Raw genomic sequence first — 19,766 nt, forward strand, 5'->3', positions numbered from 1 at the left:
CATGCACCTGGTTCTTGAACCATCATATAACATGAACACAGCCAATATCGATACTCATCGGGATAGCCTTTTCGCTGCATAAGTATTTGACAACACACCCAAGTTATGCCATAAGCTAAAGCCAAACCCCCAATTTTCCACAATTGTTCGTGAAAATGACGTAGGACATAACATAAACTAGAATGAGTTGCTCTCTTACTTTAAATTAGAAGATATCATTGCACAATCATGTGTAGTACTAATTTACAACAAAAGCAGTTTCCAAAAAGATGAAACCCTTCGACATAGAACACTTCAAGCCTGGACAAAAGAATACTCGTAAATAAGATATACAACAAGTTGATGACACCGTTCTAGTATTGTCTCGTGTAAGTGACTGCAGTTTCTCAGTCAAAAGAGCAAGAAACAGAACAAAATCACGCAGCTTTGTGAGTGGAGAACTGGTCCTTGTTGAGAAGGAAGATAGAAAGAAGACAAAAAGCGGATTGTAGTTCATTTTCAACCTCCCAAATGACACCGAAAACTAGCCACTTTAATGGAGGGAATATTGTCACCAATGCTATTTATTTATCCACTAACTGTCATCTCTTGCGCAACGGTGAGCCTTTTGCCACAGCTTTCATATTCTGCGAATCTTTGAAGCAAACAAAGTGCACAATCGTCTTACCGTTGGGATAAATTGCGAAGACGCTAGTTCCTATCTTTTTGTTGCAAAGAGAGCACATACTGTCTCCAGTAATCTTCACAACATTTTTCCTGTGGCTATATAATTCATCTTTTACCTGCGATTCAGAAAAAAATTACAATTTAGAGAAACTAAAACATGATGCATTCATGGAAATTAGTTAAATTTATTTTATTGGAATCTTGACGATGTTCTGTCAAATCGAGAAGGTCAATCTTTACATAGAAGAACTTGATAATCAACAGATTACACAGTTAATGCTCGGATAAAGAGTACATGAAAACTATGATTGGTACAATTAGTTTCTCATTTGCCTCATTAGTCAGTAAAATGTAAAGCAAGGCATAGGGTTAAGGTCTGTTGGCATTTGACATATGTACATGCTAGACATGAGTGTATTAATTGACATTCAGGTCGTCGTGAGGGTACAAATTCCAATTTATCCGTGAACATTTTGAAAGAAACATACCTGTAAGTTTTCACTCTCTCTCAAGCTCTTTATCACAGAGGAATTTCGGTATGCTTCACTGGATTTTTTCAAAAGCGGACCAAGAAAAGGCAGTAGATTCTACAGTGAGCCAATGAAAAACACAGTAAGAGAGCAGTCTAACCATATAGCGGCACAAGTAATTCATCTCAAGGAACACCAAAAGAATCCAACACATGCCGCTTCTTATATTCGTAGATACTCTGTTCAAGGAAATTACCTTTAGCTTAGTTTCTCTAGGTAGCAGCTTTAAGGCCTGTGCTCCATTTATTCGATCCCATCTTTGGCCCAATAAATCAATGACCTTATCAAGCATAATGGTAGAAGCTCCTACCTCAATTGCATCATCGGTATCACCATCACTCTTTCCACTGTCAGTGCCACTAGCGTTGATTCGAGTCTCCTCTGCAACCTCAATTTCTGCAATTTTCTTATTTAAGCGACCTTTGGGTCTACCTGCTCCAGGACCAACTTTAGGAATAGCAAAGCTTGGAGAAGAAATCAAATTGGCAATTCTCTTTTCAAAGTTTTTTGTTGTCTTCCGAGGATTCAAATATATTTGCAGCAGAGTAAGATATATGTTGCCATAAGATTTTGCTGAATGTTGACCAACTGCAGACTCGTAAACCCGATCGCAATATGACAGTGCCAGTTCAGGAACGTTAAGCTATACAATTTATCCACACACCAAAGAAGAGAGGATTAGAATGCGTGAAAATGAAGATGAGTTGCTTCAAGAAGTAAAAAGAATTAAAGAAAAAAAGAGAGGATATACAGAAAACATGAGCAGGATGTTCTACAGGCGAAACACATAAAACATGCCACGGTAAATGCTGTTCCTTTTACATGCAAAACTAATACATTAACACCCTATTTCTATGCACCAGTAACAAAGCTCATCAATATATTAAAACATACCATAGTAATTTTAGGCATATGGACAATCCAAGTGATGCTATTTTACAATCTAGATATATGAAAAAGTAGTACCATAAATCCAATATGTATTTACATAGTATTGAATAATAACAAAACAAATATTAATTGATGTACAAGGATAATACTCGAACCAAGTCTTGAACCTTTATTGTACACCAATGCTGTGCTCCACGGCCAATGCACACACTTCATGAAAGTGATGCACATTGGTTTGTGCACACACCCTTGTGCACTTCTAAACACTACAATGCACACATAAACATCCCCGGAGTAGCACTTATAGGTGTTACAAATTAAGATTAAGACAGTAGTAAATGTCTGAAGCAGTGAATAGGCAAGAAGATCTGCGACAATGTCTATCTAGTTCACATGGAGACTCCCAAGAGAAAGGTTCCAGTAAAATTCACATAATTTTGACAAAGGCATAAAACACATCCAAATAACACCAAAAGTTACATGCCTTTATTTGGCATCAAACAAATGGTCCTCAGAAAATATGGAACCAGGGGACATAGTTACCTTATGAACATAAATGGACAGCGCTAGCTCATGTTGGTTCATCTTGCCCAATAGAATTGCACGTTCTTCATACAGGGCATCTGGTGGAAGTCGCTTCAACATTATCTCCGGGTTGTACCTAGAGATACTATCTAAAGCAGACAATAGTTTTTTCCTTGTAGGAGAATAAATTTTCTCATCCCACTTTCCCTGAGAATTAAGATCTGAATACCAGTCGAGTACTTCTGACATATATATTTGTATCTGGATGAACCAAATAATTTCAGAAGATTAGTTCATATTAGTCTAAAATTTATGTGTAAATATTAGCAATACAAAGGAACATTTCACCAAAGTCATCTGGTCATGGTACTGTCTTTATTTGTGACTGAAACAGAGGATATCGTATGCCAACACATCACCACCGATTAAAAGTAACTCCTTTTCCTCAAGTAATTTTTAAAACTAGCAATTTGATAACTGAGATGTCGACCTAACAAACTTCACGATCATTAAAGCTATAGTCTAAAGCAGCAACAGAATGTGTAATTCCTTACCATTTCATTCTGGAGATTTCCTGAGATGCTGTTTTCATTCATTGCAAGCATAAGTTCCAAATATGTAGTCTGCATGCTTGGAGCATGTTGTTTTAGATAAGAGTTTACCAAGTCGGCTGGAATATTTCCAGACAAGAAGAGTTCAATAGTTTGTGTGGGGCAGCTTTCAAGCACTAGCATTGAGAACTCCAGGACTAGCATTGGATCTGTGCCACAAAGAGGCTGAAAAAATAGATTTTCAAAAAAATAAAAATTGAAGTAGGTCATTGGTGTCAGACAGAAGGAGACACAAAATTATATCTATAGCAGTAATATCCAGCTACAAAATGCTACCTTCATAAAATTTGTCTTCAATATGAATTATTTTCGTTCTCATATAGGTTTCCTTACCCACTGTGATATACTAAAAAACAGTTGAGGCTGGAGCTGATTCAGGGTTATCTGGATACCGGACCAATTAATTTGGAGTTTCAATTTGTTTGGAACTTGCAATCTTTAACATTCATAAATATGCTCAATTCGATGCATCCAAACAACACACCATCCACACAAAACTGTTTATATTTGTGCACTTGATATGCTTTCTTAAGAGAAAAGTAGCTGATAAATACACAATTAAGAAATAATCAAAGGAAAAGCAATTAACAAAAGTATAACAAAAGCTAGAACAGTGAGCGTCCTTTTTTTTCAAGTGAATCGGACAATTATGCATAATGAACGGAAGTGCACTTGCATTATGATAGATTCTTTTGATCCAGGGAAACACTTTCAGCTTAAATAAATGCACAAGTAATTTCTTTGCGAACCAAGTATAGAGCATCGCAATTGTAAAAGATACCTACTTTCAGATACTCGATAATCATTTCAGGTTTGAACTTCTGGGTGAGCTCAGCTGGTGGATTGTCTGAGTTTGACTCTTCAACTAATTTATGAAGCAGCGTGAGCGCCTCACGGTGCATTGCATTGCATTTATAAAGTTCCAATAGGCAAACATGCTGATTTCTTTCCTGCAAAAACTCTTCACATATTTTTACACTACAATAATTAAGACCCTTCAACAGTTCCAGAGCAGCTGAAGGTTGTCCTGTCAATAGAAGGGCCTGAAGTAACGCTGTGTCAAGTATAGCAGCAATTTCACGAGCAATAGAGCTGATGGGTGCATTTGCTCGACCCTATGAGAACCCAAAAAAGATTACGATCACATAATAATGAAAAGCATCAAACAATAATTAGTCCTACAGGTGCTACTAGGTGTGAAAAAGAATCTAATGATAACCAACAGCGAGGAATCAAAAATTTTATTTAAGGTAAACAACTTATTGTCACGAGTCACCACAATGAAGGCAAGCTTAAACTCTGCAACAAAACAAGAATTTGGCATATCTAAACAACGTGTGAACGAAAGAAGCAAAAACCTCACCTTAATCGGTTTCTTAGGCCGATTATATCCATATGAAACAAAACTATTTCCAACAGCATCTGAAACAGCTTCCTCAGTTCCTTCAGCAGCAGCTTTATCAACAATATTGAATCTCTTTCTCTGCAAGAACTTAATCAGGGCCATCAGAGTATTGTGGCTCATCTTCTTGGATTCAAGATCTACTCTCTCATCAGATTCCAATGCATGTGGATGAAATAAAGATTCCAAATCATCTGACATGGCCGAGGAACCTCTGGAGAGATCTAGAGCATCTCCACTGATATCCATATATTTCTCTGGTTCAGGTACAACAGATGATTTGGGAAGAATGATCGATGGGTACAGAGAAAGCACGTAAGTGATTTCCACCTGAGATGCCAAAAAATGTTCCATGGCCTCCTCATAGTTACCATTTTCAAACAAATAGTGAGCATATCTGCATCCATGTACAGATTTGACGTCACAATTTTGCACTTGTAAGAGTAAATCATGGTGTCACATACCGCATGTTGGATTTTAAATTAAACAACATTTTTACTGCGCAACTTTTGATCACATTATCTTCATTTTACCAGTTATAGTCACTAATATTGCAATGCAATTCCAAATCATTTAAAAAAAAAGGAAAATAAAACATGCACTTGAATGTGCATAGTTGCAACAAATTGAAGTTGGAGCGGTTGAAATTTAATTCATAAGTAGCCCAACTGTCACCATGGCATCATGATTGGAAAGAAAAAAAAAAGAGAAGAAAGATGAGTAGACAGATTCCTTCTCTCCATAGGACCATTTCAATTCTATTAAACATATTATGAGCCAAATTTCAACGGAGGGGATATCCAATGTCGACTCGAGTATCTGAAACTTGAATTGAACATTTCATCAGATTTCTTTGAGTTTTAGCTCGGGACTATGATGCTTTTAACAAGTTTAGTCGTAAATGCATTATAACAAGATACAAATTAAATTATGTGCTCCTTGTTCCCATTTAGAGGTTGTAATCCCTTAATTTCACAAGGAAATGAATAATAGATTCAACTTCAAAAGATTATTTCCTCTCTTTCTGCTTCCCAAATATTTGGTATTGACATCTCTTGTTCAAGTCTGATAGCTGGATTTACAAAATTATCAGCTGGGAATAAAATCTCTAGGACAAACTATGCAGAACACCTAAAAGCACCAAGGCATGGCCCACATACTTGGCAATCAAGGTAAATGATTGGATAACGCGATTATAAAAGCTGGGAATAAAACTATTAAGAAAAAGAAAGATAACATGATTATGAATGAATCAATATTAATTTACACATCTGCTGATTAAACATAACCATCCAAAGATATGGAGTTTAGCAAGAGTTCATTAAAGTTGACTCCAACAGACTAGATAAGAATTTTTTATGGTTTAAAAATTTTGACACGAGCATCATCCAATCAGTTGAATAACTCCTATCCTTTCTTCTTTCTGTTTCTTTTTATGAAATGAGCTAAAAAAAACCTAACAAAATATACTAAGAACAAAGATAAATAACCACCTTATATGAATTGACTGCTCCTTGGCGGCTCGAAGACTTGAATCTTCTGGCGGAAGCAACTTGCACAAAGCCAGCGCTTCCTCAAAATTGCCTGAAGCTGTCAGCTGAACAATCTGGATAAATGAAATACAACATATCCATTGAATTTTTTGAGGTCATGGTGATCTTTTCAGTCAGGTAAAATTCAAATCAAACATAACTGTCAGAGCCATCTTTTAGCATTCCTAACATCAACTTCTCACTGCAATTATGTTTTTTTTCTTATCACAAGAGCAATATAAATATATAATCAGCAGTAAGTAAAATAATAATAAACATAATATTTCCGGAAAGATGTCCAATGTCGCGAAGAAAATCGAAGTATACTTTTCTTCCTTGTCAACATGAATACATTACGAGTTTATGACTCCATGTAATTGAAGACGCGTAAAACTTCTTGAATCCAACAGGTACTATGAAATATAATTAACGTTAGGATGAAATAATGGTCAATTTTAACGAGACTAACCCATAAGAGAGATGTACGATTTACAATTATGTTTGGGTACAGGTACAATTAACAAAGTCATAATCAAATGGAAGGGCCAGTATTTGTGGGGAAAAAATGAAATTCACCTGCGCACCAAGGGGTACAGGAAAAAATCCATAAACAGAAGTATCTAGTGCTACAATCATAGTGTGGGTGCTCTGAAGGATCCGGCGAGCATTACGAAGAACAACGGTTTGAATCAGTGGATAAGGATTTCGAAGAGACCGTATCTGCATATCCAAAAGGAATTGTTAACTGCAAAATTTCTCAAGACCATTCTCCATTCAGGTGATGGGTAATTTAGGCCAAGATACCTCAATATGTCTTGGTAAAAGACCTACTGCATATGGCATCTCAATAACAACTGATGCAGGAGCCTCCGACCAGCAAATTCTACCTTCCTGAAGAAGTTTACCATTTTGATCGACAAATACTCCAATATTGTCCTGGAGAAAACACATGTAAATTTCCTCACTTGATACATTTAGAAACTTAGGCAAGAAGACACAATTTTGCATCAAGCTTGGATAGGGCTTATGCAAGACTCCCTCAAAATTAGTAATTTAATCTGGAAACTTTGGGACGTGAGTAATTGAGAGACCTAAATCACCATTAAAACAAACCTTTTGGTTTGAAACACTGTTGCTGCCATCATGTAGACAATGAGAAATAAGAAATATATTACCTTCCCCAGAAGAAGCTCTCCAGACGGAAGAGACACAACCAATGGTGGGGCAGTTCTCCCTGAAGGAAAAATCTCAGACAATGCACCATTTGTTGAATTCAATATGACATATTCTCTTTTAATCCCCAAACATATATTTTCACCACACCATGACATTGACTTCACATGGTCTGGAACACCAAATTCTTTCACCTCCACAAATCCTCTCCCACCTAAGAAACCAGAAATCATAAATCATAGTACGAACTTCCAAGGTATAGCATGTTGTGAAACGTAACCAAGAGAATTAATATTTTATCACGCCAAGTCAATGAATACCATGCCCTGAAAGGTGAAGTAAAGAACTCCCGCGACAAGCAAGAAGCAGCATCAAGTTAGGAAGGCTATGAGTGTGAGAGTAAGCAAATAAAACAATTAGGCGAAAATTGCTTCCAATGATCGAAGGACCAAAATAATACCAAAATCACTTTTTTTATTTGCCTAATTACGTACTAAAACTTGTGCATGATTATTGGTTTAATTTATAACTGACGGCGGATTCCATGATTTCAGGAGAATCAAATGACGACAGTTATTTTGGTAGTCTAAAGTTTAGGCCTTTAGATGCTAATGGCAATGTAACAGCACCCCAGGACCAAAATCAATGAAATCAAACTAAAAAAATTACTACAAAGCCAAACAAGTTTTGTATACAAGGCAGTGTTTACCATCAAGACTCAGGTATAAATTAAAACTAAATGTAGAAACAGCCAAACAGAATTATCCTCGTGAATATTCTTGATTTTACCCCATAAATCATACCGTCAGCAGAACATGAATAGTTCAATTCTCAAAACAGTGGATAAAAAAACAAATTCCAACAAAAAACCTCGAATCATTTAAATCCAACATAATGTAACCACCAAAATCTCATCTAAAAGCACGAGTAAATAATTACCATCGTGCCTGAAAATACAGACCCTCTTCTGCCGCGCGAAGCAGAGGAATCCCCTCTTCTCATCCCAAGAAAAAACGTTCGCTCCCTTGGCCTTCGTAATCACAGCCAACGTCTCCAAATTAGGCAGCCTATGGAACGCGATCGACTCCGAGAGGGACAGCAAGAGCTCCCTGGACTTAATAACTTCCATCGCGAGCATCGTTTTCTTGGAGAAGCCATTGATCGTCCGCTGGAGCACATAGGGCTCCTTTTTTAGCTCCAGTGTGTGGTGATAGAATTCAGACACGGTAGACGGCGAGGATCCATCCTCCCCAGCGGAGGACTCGGGGCCGTAGATTCGAAGGGAGCCGTCGGAGCAGGAGAGGAGGAGGGTGGAGCCGCACGACTCGATGGCGTCGATTCTGGTGGCGGAATTTGAGATTAGCTGGAATGAATCGTAGGCGCTGTGCACCATTTTCTGGAAAGCTCTATTTCTCTCTTTTTTCAAATGCTTTTTCTTTTCTATCAGTAGATGGGATCGCCGAAACGACGTCGTACGAGATATGCTTTATTTGGGGGACAGTTATTACAGTGGACTGATGGGAGACCTCGTCCCGCGCTTTTTAACTTCCTTTTTTGGGTCCGGTTGGTTTTAAGTTTGTATAAACACAACGATTATTTTTGTATAATTTTGTCCACGTTTTATCTTTAATAATATTAATTAATTAATTAATAATTATTATGATATGAGTTGTTTTATTTTACATGAATTAATATTCAAGTAATTTCATAAAATATACGACGAAAAAAATCATGAAAAATCGATTTTATTGTTGGAATTAGCTTTTTGAGTGTGGATCGAGCTTTTGATACCATGAATCGTATAATCATACATTTGCTTCTACTTTCTTCAAGAAAAATACCACCTATCCAAATCCTTATCTCGTGTATTTTTTTTTAACTATGTGGACTATGGTAAATTATGAAATTTATATTTACGAAACTGTTTTCGAAAAATAGTTCAGACACTGTTAACAAAATGCATAGGGAAGGATGGGCATGGAGCTGAAGCTGAAATGGGCCAATTATTTTAAGTATTGGGCTCAAATTCATGGGTGGTAATTTGGGCTCATTCTATAAGATAAGTTTTCGCAATAGTGCTAAGAGGATATCAGTCGATCAAATATTTGGATTTTAGCAAATTCCAGAAATATTTCTATTTTAAAAATCTTTACATTTTACTATTTTAGGATTATTTCCTTGAAATTCTATTTCGAATGTACGTCAACATATGTAATGTTATATTTTAAGAATCTTGCTGTTAATCGCTTTCATTTCTCAAATAATTTGTTAGGTTTTAGGTATTCGATGTGTAAGGTAGAAATTATATTTTTTTGGCTTGTAACTCGTGTGTATCTAATTTTTGGTTTACTGACTTGTAAATTTTTATTTTTTCAATTTTAGTTCTTTTCACCGGAATTCGGAAATGGCATCGAAGACGTCAATTGTGTACATATCCAATTAAACCAATTTTCTAGCACCACGTTATTATTTTTGGTGCTACGTAACGTTTCGATTGAAAAAAAAATGAAAATCAAAAGTTGCACAAAATATCGGATTGAAATCATAAATTAACAGACAAGGTTTTTAAAAAAAACACACACACACAACAACAACAACAACAATCAAGTACGTACCCCTAATATATAATTTTCTCTAAAAAAAATTTAGAACTGACGGTTGTGTTTTTTTTTTTTGAAATTAAATCTAATGATATATTCGCTTCAAATTAGTATATTTATATTTAATTTAATATTTCTTGATTTTTTTCTCTCGATTCCCCGGTTGACAAAAAACACGTGATACAAATTTTGAAATAATATTTAATCTAAATTTAAAAAGTTGATAGAGCTCTCAAAAAAATTTTGATATAAGAAGATATGTGTGGATCTTATGTGAGATAGTTTCATGGATGAAATGAGTTCATCAGACTCATATTACAATGAAAAATAATATTTTTTTATGAATCAATTAAATATATGATTTCTCTCATAAAAATTTATCTGTAAAAATATTACATACAAGTTTTTGTGGTGAAGATAGTTTCAAATGAGGGATAATATTTACAAAATTAGGGAGATCATATTTTTAAACTGAAATTTTCGTAGTCATATGTCAAGAATTTTTTCCCTTTGGTTTATGTTCGTTTGTCTGTTTACAGTTTTGATCTCATATATTATTGAATTTCAATTTGTTTTGACGTATATTGAATTTCAATTTTAGATTACCATCGTTGTTTTTTTTTTTTTTACAAAAAAAAATTTACATTTTCTAATGAGATATTGGTGTGACACCTATACATCATTGACGTGTGTATAGTGTCACATTAGTAATTCAAAAAAAAACTAAAATTTTCAAAAATCAATAGATGTGTTATTAAATTGAAATTAAATAGCAGATAATCTCATTGCAAAATGACAAAATTAAATTACCAAAAATATAGTGAATCAAATTCTTTTTTATTTTTTTTAGGGAGTCAGTCAAATTCTTCGGAACTTTATATACTACCAAATATTGAAACAAGGGGAATGAATATTGTGTTTATTATGGTGACTTGTTATCTCTCAAACACTGGATTCGTTGCGTTTCACCGAATATTTTATTTTGTTTTATTTTTTGTTTTCCCTTTTAGCGCACTGAATATTTTTCCTGTAAATTTAGTTTTAAAAATTATAGTCTTTTTTTTTAAAAAAAAATAAAATTTATAGTCGTTGAAAACTTTTAAATATTTAGAAATTATCCCTACTTGTCTTTACTTCGATCCATTTTCTTCAAATAACAATATATTTTCTCTTAAATTTTTTTCCAGATATTGACTTTATTTCCTATTTTCACCATATATATCAACGATACATTTTTTATTTCAATTAATTATAATTTGAAGTACACAATTATTGAACCATAATTTATCGAAGAATATCATGCGTTATTTGTCTCAAGAAGAAAACCGTTTGCATATATTTAAGTGTATACATAAGAATCACTTTCTTCTATTACTCATACAAGAGTTTTAACAAATACATATCCACTAACATACTTGTGCAAAATTCCTCAACTAAAATTTAAATATACCGGAAATGTTTTCGTATCAGAAACCCCGGTGTACCTTTGCAGAAACTTTACTATATGGTTCTTTGCAATATTTCGCATTTATTATTTATAAAATAATATGAATAATTTGCTAAAGACATGCATTTTCCTATTAATAATTCCACAAAACGTTGAATATTTTCCAAATGCAAGCAATCTCTTAGAACAAGTGCAAGTTATCTACTGATCTCATCACATTTTCTAGCTCAGTTAAAATTTGTGCATTGTTTGTCATTAGATCTCTCTCTCTCTCTCTCTCTCTCACACACACACACATATCTGTATATATATATAAAAATATTTTTTAAAAAAAATGCAAGAAAGTACAGAAAGGAACATCTGATTACATAGAAAACAACATAAACATATATATGATTAAAAAGCAAAGCTGCTAGTTTGAAACTTGTCAAATTAAAGAAAAGTGTATGAAACAGACCAACAGAAAAAGGGAGCATTAGAGTATGTAAGCAAAAGCGAAAGCTCTTGTGTAAAAAAGAAGACATATGAAAGAACAAAAGCAATCTAAGTGACATATCCATCCAAGATTAATTAATTCACTCATTTTTTTTCCTTTCAACTCCCACACAACAAACATCAGCTAGATTTTCCTCCGTGACACTGAGCTATCAGAGATATCACCACCACCATCATCGAGGGAATATTTTCTTGTGTGTGGCTTAGCTTTTTCAGATTCTGATCCATATATATTAAATGAATAAATTGTACGTAATTGATGATATGGGATTCTTTTTTTTTTCTTTTTCTGGGAATTTTAATTTGACGGATCATCGTATCATCTCGTGAAATCGTGGACGAAGCTTGGCCTGTCTGTGACGTTGAAGCGCCACGAATTGAGGTGTGTGTCTTCTTGGAGGAACTGATACTCGTTCCCGTAGTAGTAGGGTGTTTTCTGGGGTTGAGCTGCTGCAGCTGCTGCCCACGTGTTGTTTTCCATGGCTCCGCCTCCGCCGTTGCTGCTGGCGGCGGCGGCCGTGGCTCTTCTCTCTTCTTTCTTGAACCGGATCCCACATGCATTGCACAGTGACTGCACCAATTCATTTCATTACATTCAGTATTACACACAGTTGTTTTTATAATAAAGTAAATGAAACTTTGACGGACCTTAGGACCTCTTGGACCGTTCCTCCACAGAGGAGTGGAGGTGGTGTCGCAATTAGCGCAGCGGCGGGCGAGGAGAGGGTCGCCGCCGGAGCTCCCGCTGCTCCCTCCACGGTGGCTCTTGGGGTTGGACGGCGGCGCCGGCGTCTGCTTGGAAGGCAAAATGTTCCACCCGAAAGCAGACATACGAGAAGAGCGTTTCTTCTGATCACCGTGATTATTACCGCCGCCGTCACTGGTGAGACGAGTGGAAGGCGTGCCCAAAGAAAGCGTGCAATCGACAGAAGACGAAGGAGAATTGGAGAAAGAGTACGTCTCCCCTGCTTCATCGTACCCTCGATACCCATTGTTCATGGAGAAAAGCATCGAAAACGAATTGCAGCTCTGCGTGTGGTGGTACATCCCACAGTTGCAACCACCCCCGGCCACCATGTTCGAGCCACCGCATCTCTGCTGCATCATTCTTCAAGATTCTCACACTCAAAAAATCCAATCTTTAACAAAAGGGTTCTCTTCTAAACTCCAAGAATGCGAAGAAAAAAAAAGATTAGGGCGGATGCCGGTGAAGGGGACAAGAACATAAATTTTGGACAGAGAGAAAGAACAAACGAAGTGGGAGCAAATAGTTATCTGACAGCGACTTGTAATGACAATAATAAAATGTTTTTGAACAACCACAACTTGGGAAAGAGAGCTAGCTGTGGCTTTGAGCGTACGAAATAGCAGAGACCAGCGTTGTCCGTTAGCTAAACAGAGCCTATTAAAATGGCGATATAATCAGTCATCATCTGGCAGTGTCCCACGTTCAGTTTGATCGCCAATAAGTGACGTTTGGCTATATAAACAGAGAACTAATAGTAACAGTAATATCACACAAAATTAAACTACGTTTGCAGAGAAAAGAAGACACAGATTACAACTGCGCAGAATGTATGATTCAAGAATGATGAACGAAGTGGGGTTAGGCTGTGGAGATTGGTGGGTTATTTGGGTGAGTATTTATAGAGCTCAGCTGGGGATATACATACACATATAGATACAGAGAGGGGGGTGGGGTTGGGGTGGGTGGGTGGGTGTGGTCATTCGGCAGTCAAAAGAGCCCACGTGACTAGCGGGAACAGTCTTCCATGGATCTGCCTTCTCCGATCACGAGGCAATAGTCTCAAACCCAATACATCAAACTTGTGTCCGCATACGAATCTCTCCACTGGCATTGCCACTGCCCCGAGAAAAATTCAAGTTTAAATCCAAAATTTTAATGAACGTTGATAAAAACATATAGGAAAATTTGACATTCGGCCTTGTGTTTTTACCTCGATTTCTTTACGATTTTCATCATTTTTGTTGTCCGATTCCAATTCTCACGATTGTTTTCATTATTCGTAATGTCACGTCAATTTATAATAGAAGTGGTTTTATTTGTGATACAATTTATAATGTATTCGATTTTATAGCTAGATTTTACTTTTTAGTGATTAAATAGAGCGTGAGAAACATAAATTGAACCGTTGATTATTTTAGTCATGGAGAGTTGAAATTATCACAAGTCTCAACTACACGACCTTATAGTTATGTGCTTGAGTTGAACAATTATTATATTCTGTAAGAAGAGTTTATCAAATTTTATATAAAACATTAATGGTCAAATTGAAAATAGAGAACAAACCAAAAAATTTATGTAAAATAATTTTAATAACTCTTTAACAATATTGTATAATATACATAATTTATTGGTTGAATTTGTTGTGAAATAAATTATGTCTAATAATAACTAACATCTTTAATGGTGTTTAGTTTTTTTTTTAAAACCTAATGGTGTTTAGTTATATTTCCGATTTTAGATATAAAAAAAACTATTAATTCGGAACTTTTGAAATATGATTATAAAAATTAGCTTGTCAAAACATCCTTTTCACTAATATTTTTTATATATGTTAGTTAAGTTGGAGGAGACGGTATAATTTTTAATATCATATATATAAGTATAACATTATATGCGCTATCAAATTAATAATTGTGTATTTATCTATCTCAATAAGATAATAACACAAACAATAATTTTATATATCCATTCTCAACCCACCAAGTGCCCCCACCATTAGTGACAAAGGATACCTGGTCAAGAAGTCCCACTTTTCTAACTTTCATCTATTATATATATATATATATATATATATATATATATATATATATATATATATATATGGGTCACCTTGAAATTTGAGAGAAAAAAATATGTAATATTTAATTTAATTACGCTACATAGTATTTAGGACTTCGTGTTATGAATAACTTGGGGGCTAAGTGCCTTGATCCGGCTTAATTCTATACTAATTAAATGGTTTTTTTAAGTCTTTTTAACAAGTTTTGGACCATAGTGTGTTTTCTATACCACGAGATTACACTTTACTAGACTAGCTCGAGTGTTTAATTTGAATTAAAGTAATATACTTCTCTAGATCAGCGATTTCATCAGATTGCGATTTTTCAGATCGATTTTTAATTTCAAATCATCAATACACCGATAAAAAAAATAATAATAAAGAACACTAGCCAAAAACAATCTAGGGGATATTGTAAAAGATATGAAATCATGATAAATAGAAATTTTATGTTTGCTTTGAATTCAACTTGGTAATTATCATTTGTAACAAGTACCATCATTCTTTGGTTGTTATAGACCGTCTAATCCGTCTATCAATCCCATTGCCGACTATATGCAAGGATATGATAGATGGAAAATATAATATAATCCTTAAAAATAATAAACAATTTCATGTCTAATCAAAGCTATATTTTTCATTAAAAAAAACTGCAATTTTGTTATTTTTATATTTGTCACTTTGCGATTTCGGTCTTTAATGTTTTTATATTTTTGTTTTAGTTCTCAATGTTTCGATTTTTTGCAATTTCAGTCTTTTTTATTCAAAAATGCTTAGGTGACACTATACACGTCATCTTCACGTCAGCACTGAATTAGTGTCACATCAGCGCCACATCAGAAAAAGACTAAAATTGTCAAAAAAATAAATATAGCGAATAAAACTGAAATCTAAAAATATAAAAAACCAAAATCGCAAAGTGACAAACATACAAAACTAAAAAAACAATTTTTCCCAAAAAAAACTGCATTTAAAAATATATAGGTTGTGTACGTGTATATATAGCACTATAGAAAAAAAATGTTTATTATATTCTAAAAATAATTATTTTTCTCTACGACTCTGGAATATAATTAATATATGAAACGATGTCCGATTTATATATTTAAAAAAAAAGTAATTTTGTTCCCGCAAAAATAATTTACCATTAAAATCCAATTTTATATTTTATATTTTATATTTGATATTCTTAGTTCTTACTATTACAGCCAGTAGATGTGCCCCCTGGAATCACGTGAATTGGACGGGAACAATCCATTTGGTCGTCTCCTCAATCATACCCTCCTCATGCTCCAACACAGAAGAATTATATTTATATATATTTAAAAATATAAGATATAATATTTAATAATGAATATTTTTATAATAATAAAATTTTAAAAAGTTTTCTTCAAATCTACTTACTTGTATTATTCCTAGATAGTTTTATTTTATTTTTTTGTGGGGCGGGGGGGACAATAGGAAAAAGTGTGAAAGAGATACTCTGCAATCATCAAAGCTTTGTGGGTTTGGAGAAATCTTTGACCCAAAGATGCAAGGAAACATGCAAAAGTGAACAAAGCTTGTTTGGTGTTGATAATGAAGTTATCCCACTCGAGACATGTTGGATAAGCATCCATATATATAATGACCACCAAATTCATTATTTCTACGACACCAATTAGTGACATACGTCCACAACTACTTAGGTCAATACGAGACTCCGCTTGAGTACAATATTCTTCTTTGTTTGTTTGTTTATTTATTTTTTTCACCTAAATTTAGTGACTTGTCAATTCCATAAAATGGTGTAAAATGGGTCAAAATAAATCTTGATGAGTTTTGAGAAATGGGGAAATTAAAAAAAAGAAATTAAGAAAGAATAATAATAAATAAATAAAAAAATAAAAAAAAGAAAAGGCGAGAGGAGGGGGCACATAGAGTAATGATAGGGAAGGCGGAACAAATGCCTCTGGAATATCGATCCAAAGATTCAAAAAACGTAAACAGCACAAAACAAAAGAAAAAGAGACACAAATTGAGAATCGGATCGTCTTGAGATTGGAGTCCCCCCCTTCGACAAACACCGCTTTCCAATATATTCTCTTTTTTCAAACTATTCACCTTCATTATTAATATTTATTTTCCATTTCTTAATTATATATACTACTCATATTCTTTTTTAAATTTAATTTAATTTACAAACAGTAGTTCTACTGTTGATCATATATTATATACGTATATTTAAAACTTGGATTTCAAATAATACTCGTCTCGACACTATTAAATTTTGTATAATTCATTCAAAAAATATATATATACTTGTGATAAAAGGGAATATACTTGGCTCTAATAGATCGCTTTAACAAAGATATTCAAAGAACTTGGAGAAGACTTCGAATCCACTCTATGCCATGAAACCTTTGCAAATGTTATCGTTATAGTAACTCAAAAAATATGGGTTAATTGACAAACTAATTGATGGACTGGATTAAAAAAATATATTCTCATATTCATTACTATTAATTTAACGTTTTTATTTTAAATATATGATATCTTATAGTTTTAAAAGTTCGATATTTGAAATGTTTCTTTTAAGAGTAGATTTTTTGTAACACGATATTATGGAACTATGTCTGCAAGACGAGTCAAATATTTGATTCACATCTACAGTGAAAAGTAATAATTTCTCTTGAATCGGATCACATCATAGATCCGTCTCATAAAATTATACCATAAAACGGTCTCATGTGAATTTGTACATTTTTCGGATATATTTTTATTCTAATTTATAACAGAAAATATTTATTGAGAAGGATTTAATAATTCTGATAAGTCCCAAAATTAAGAGTAACCACCGTATATATTTAAATTTAAGAACATTTAATTGAATTTTAAATAAGAAAAATTTAACCCATAAAGTCCTTAATTATTCGATCCCTTTGTCAAATACTAATTAATAAATACCAAGGATTCACACTTGTGTCATTTTCATTATATTACATGCAAAAACTCTTGTGAAATCATATCATGTGTCAATTTTATTTTTTTTTAATATAGTTGTATTAATCAAATTACAAAACCCTTATCTCCAAACAACCCAAAAAATGAATATTGAAAATATAAGACGAAAAAATAAACTCATATGTAACCAAATTAAACGATCGATATGGAAAAATACATTCCTTTCACACATACATCCTATACGCGAGGATGATATACATTTTACAACTAAAGAATTTTAAATACTTTTAGATTTGTTTTTATCTAGAAATTGATGGAGTCAGTTGAGAAAAAAGTTTGGAAAAATTTATGAACATTTTGAAATTGCTGATAAGTACATGTAACGAAATTTAAATATCAAATATAATATGCATGGTCTTATGGCAAAATTAAGAAACAATTAATGCGGTAGGTCACATCAATTAAAGCGGTTAACACAAGGCTTTAGAAAGAATTAATAAATATGTGTAAAAACGAAAATTTGTTTGTAAAATTTCAATTTTCAATGATATTTATCGTTCATGATGTGAAAAAACAAGCAAATATATACATAGTTAATATGTGTATATATATTAGTAAAAAAAGACGAAATGCAATTAAATTTAAAAATTAGACGATATATTTGAAAATCATCGGCAAAAAAATGTAACTTAATTATGTATTTGGAGATGAAGGGATTATTTGTTTAATCAAATGCATCTGCGCACAAATATCAACAGAAGACTTTAAAAAAAAAACTAAAAAAAGAGGGAAAATCTTGTTTTTTTATCAAAATAATTTGAAAACCATTATATACATTTGAAAAATAACCTTTCAAAAAACCAAAAACTACATAACATATAACACATACATCGAATGTGTCGATAATTATTTATTATCAGGGTGTAAATGAATCGAGTCAGTTCGCGAGCTTTTCGAGCTGATTCGATAAATATTTGATTTGTATTTGAACTTATCAAACTCGATCCAAACCCGAACATAACAATTTTTTTCGAGCCGAGCTCGATTCAAAATTATTTTGTTCGATAGTTCGCGAATAGTTCGAGAACCTTAATATTTTATTAATATAATATAATGATATAATAACTATATATACATTTCGAACATTCCGAGCATGTCGAAATTTTGAACGGAGTTTTAGAACCTTAATATCCGAATAATAGTTCGAATATTTCACGAATATGTTCGAATATTTCAAGTCGAATTCGAACAAAAATATTTGAAATTTTTGAACTTCGAATCGACTTCGAATATACTTGATTCGAGCCGAAATCTATCCTTTAACTTTTTTACTTTTATTCAATTGGATTCGTTTGCAACCTAATTATTGGGCTTAACTAATAGTATATACATATGGTTGTGTATACTTATATATTTCCACACGGACGCCATTAATGTTTTCTTCCCGGTGTTTGAGGGGAATTCATTGGAATTAACATGCTGTAGGTGATGATGACGTCATGTATGATTCTGGGTGACCCACAGATGGGCCCAATACTCCAAATATTGCGATATAATTACACCAAATCTTCCCATCCCCCAAAAGGCCCTAATCATTGCCATTAATCCACGTGCCACGTGGCTAATCTATGCATGCATGCATGCTGACTCACTTCATTTCCCCAAACATTACCTTATGGAGTGTTATTATCCATTACTCCATTACTTTTGGTTAATGTATTAAATTAACTAATTAGGGTACATATTATCATTTTTTTAAAAAAATTCCGAAATGGCATATGGTTGTCTTCAGGGGCAGATCCAGAAATTTTATTAAGGGAAGACAGCCGAATAAAATAAAATATCACACACATATATATATATATATATATATATACACACACAATCATCACATAAAAAAAATTTAAATATAGTAAATTTAATAATATTTTTATATTTCAAATTTTACTTACAATTTACCCTTACGACTTGATATTTACTGGAAATTATTAATAATACTTCATTCAATAAACTAATATTATATATATATATAATTAATTAATATTCGTAAAAATCTTCTCAGTAAAAAATTTTCTCTTCACTACAGTTGTTGTGACTGATAAAATAAAAGACAAACTTACAAGTTTGTAAGCTAACAATTTTTG

At 33.4% G+C, this 19,766-nt stretch overlaps 2 protein-coding genes across 2 annotated transcripts; both read right to left on the minus strand.

Moving 5' to 3' along the window:
• Positions 1-195: 195 nt before the first annotated feature.
• LOC140863732 (vacuolar sorting protein 39) lies at positions 196-8,791 on the minus strand. The gene is made up of 12 exons (XM_073267349.1): positions 8,270-8,791; positions 7,333-7,544; positions 6,962-7,093; positions 6,734-6,877; positions 6,119-6,231; positions 4,587-5,022; positions 4,009-4,338; positions 3,167-3,388; positions 2,631-2,873; positions 1,393-1,839; positions 1,155-1,253; positions 196-782 (listed from the first exon to the last, which is right to left on the minus strand). Exons 1-12 carry the CDS (start codon positions 8,721-8,723, stop codon positions 582-584), a joined length of 3,033 nt encoding a protein of 1,010 aa, XP_073123450.1. The 5' UTR covers positions 8,724-8,791; the 3' UTR covers positions 196-581.
• Positions 8,792-11,794: 3,003 nt separating this feature from the next.
• Positions 11,795-13,467, minus strand: LOC140866915 (GATA transcription factor 19). The gene is made up of 2 exons (XM_073271980.1): positions 12,521-13,467; positions 11,795-12,443 (listed from the first exon to the last, which is right to left on the minus strand). The coding sequence occupies exons 1-2, from the start codon at positions 12,977-12,979 to the stop codon at positions 12,192-12,194; spliced, it is 711 nt and encodes a 236-aa protein (XP_073128081.1). The 5' UTR covers positions 12,980-13,467; the 3' UTR covers positions 11,795-12,191.
• Positions 13,468-19,766: the final 6,299 nt, after the last annotated feature.

This window comes from Henckelia pumila, chromosome 4 (assembly GCF_033568475.1).
Source record: "Henckelia pumila isolate YLH828 chromosome 4, ASM3356847v2, whole genome shotgun sequence".
In the NCBI taxonomy this organism is placed as follows: domain Eukaryota; kingdom Viridiplantae; phylum Streptophyta; class Magnoliopsida; order Lamiales; family Gesneriaceae; genus Henckelia; species Henckelia pumila.

Bases quoted from the DNA above. Each gene is read 5' to 3' on its own strand.
- LOC140863732 (XM_073267349.1), bottom strand. From the start codon at position 8,723: ATGGTGCACAGCGCCTACGATTCATTCCAGCTAATCTCAAATTCCGCC. The intron at 4,339-4,586 runs GTGAGGTTTTTG...GGGTTCTCATAG, and splicing joins GGCCTAAGAAACCGATTAAG to GGTCGAGCAAATGCACCCAT. The intron at 783-1,154 runs GTATGTTTCTTT...TCTGAATCGCAG, and splicing joins GAGAGAGTGAAAACTTACAG to GTAAAAGATGAATTATATAG.
- LOC140866915 (XM_073271980.1), bottom strand. From the start codon at position 12,979: ATGATGCAGCAGAGATGCGGTGGCTCGAACATGGTGGCCGGGGGTGGT. The intron at 12,444-12,520 runs GTCCGTCAAAGT...GAATTGGTGCAG, and splicing joins ACGGTCCAAGAGGTCCTAAG to TCACTGTGCAATGCATGTGG.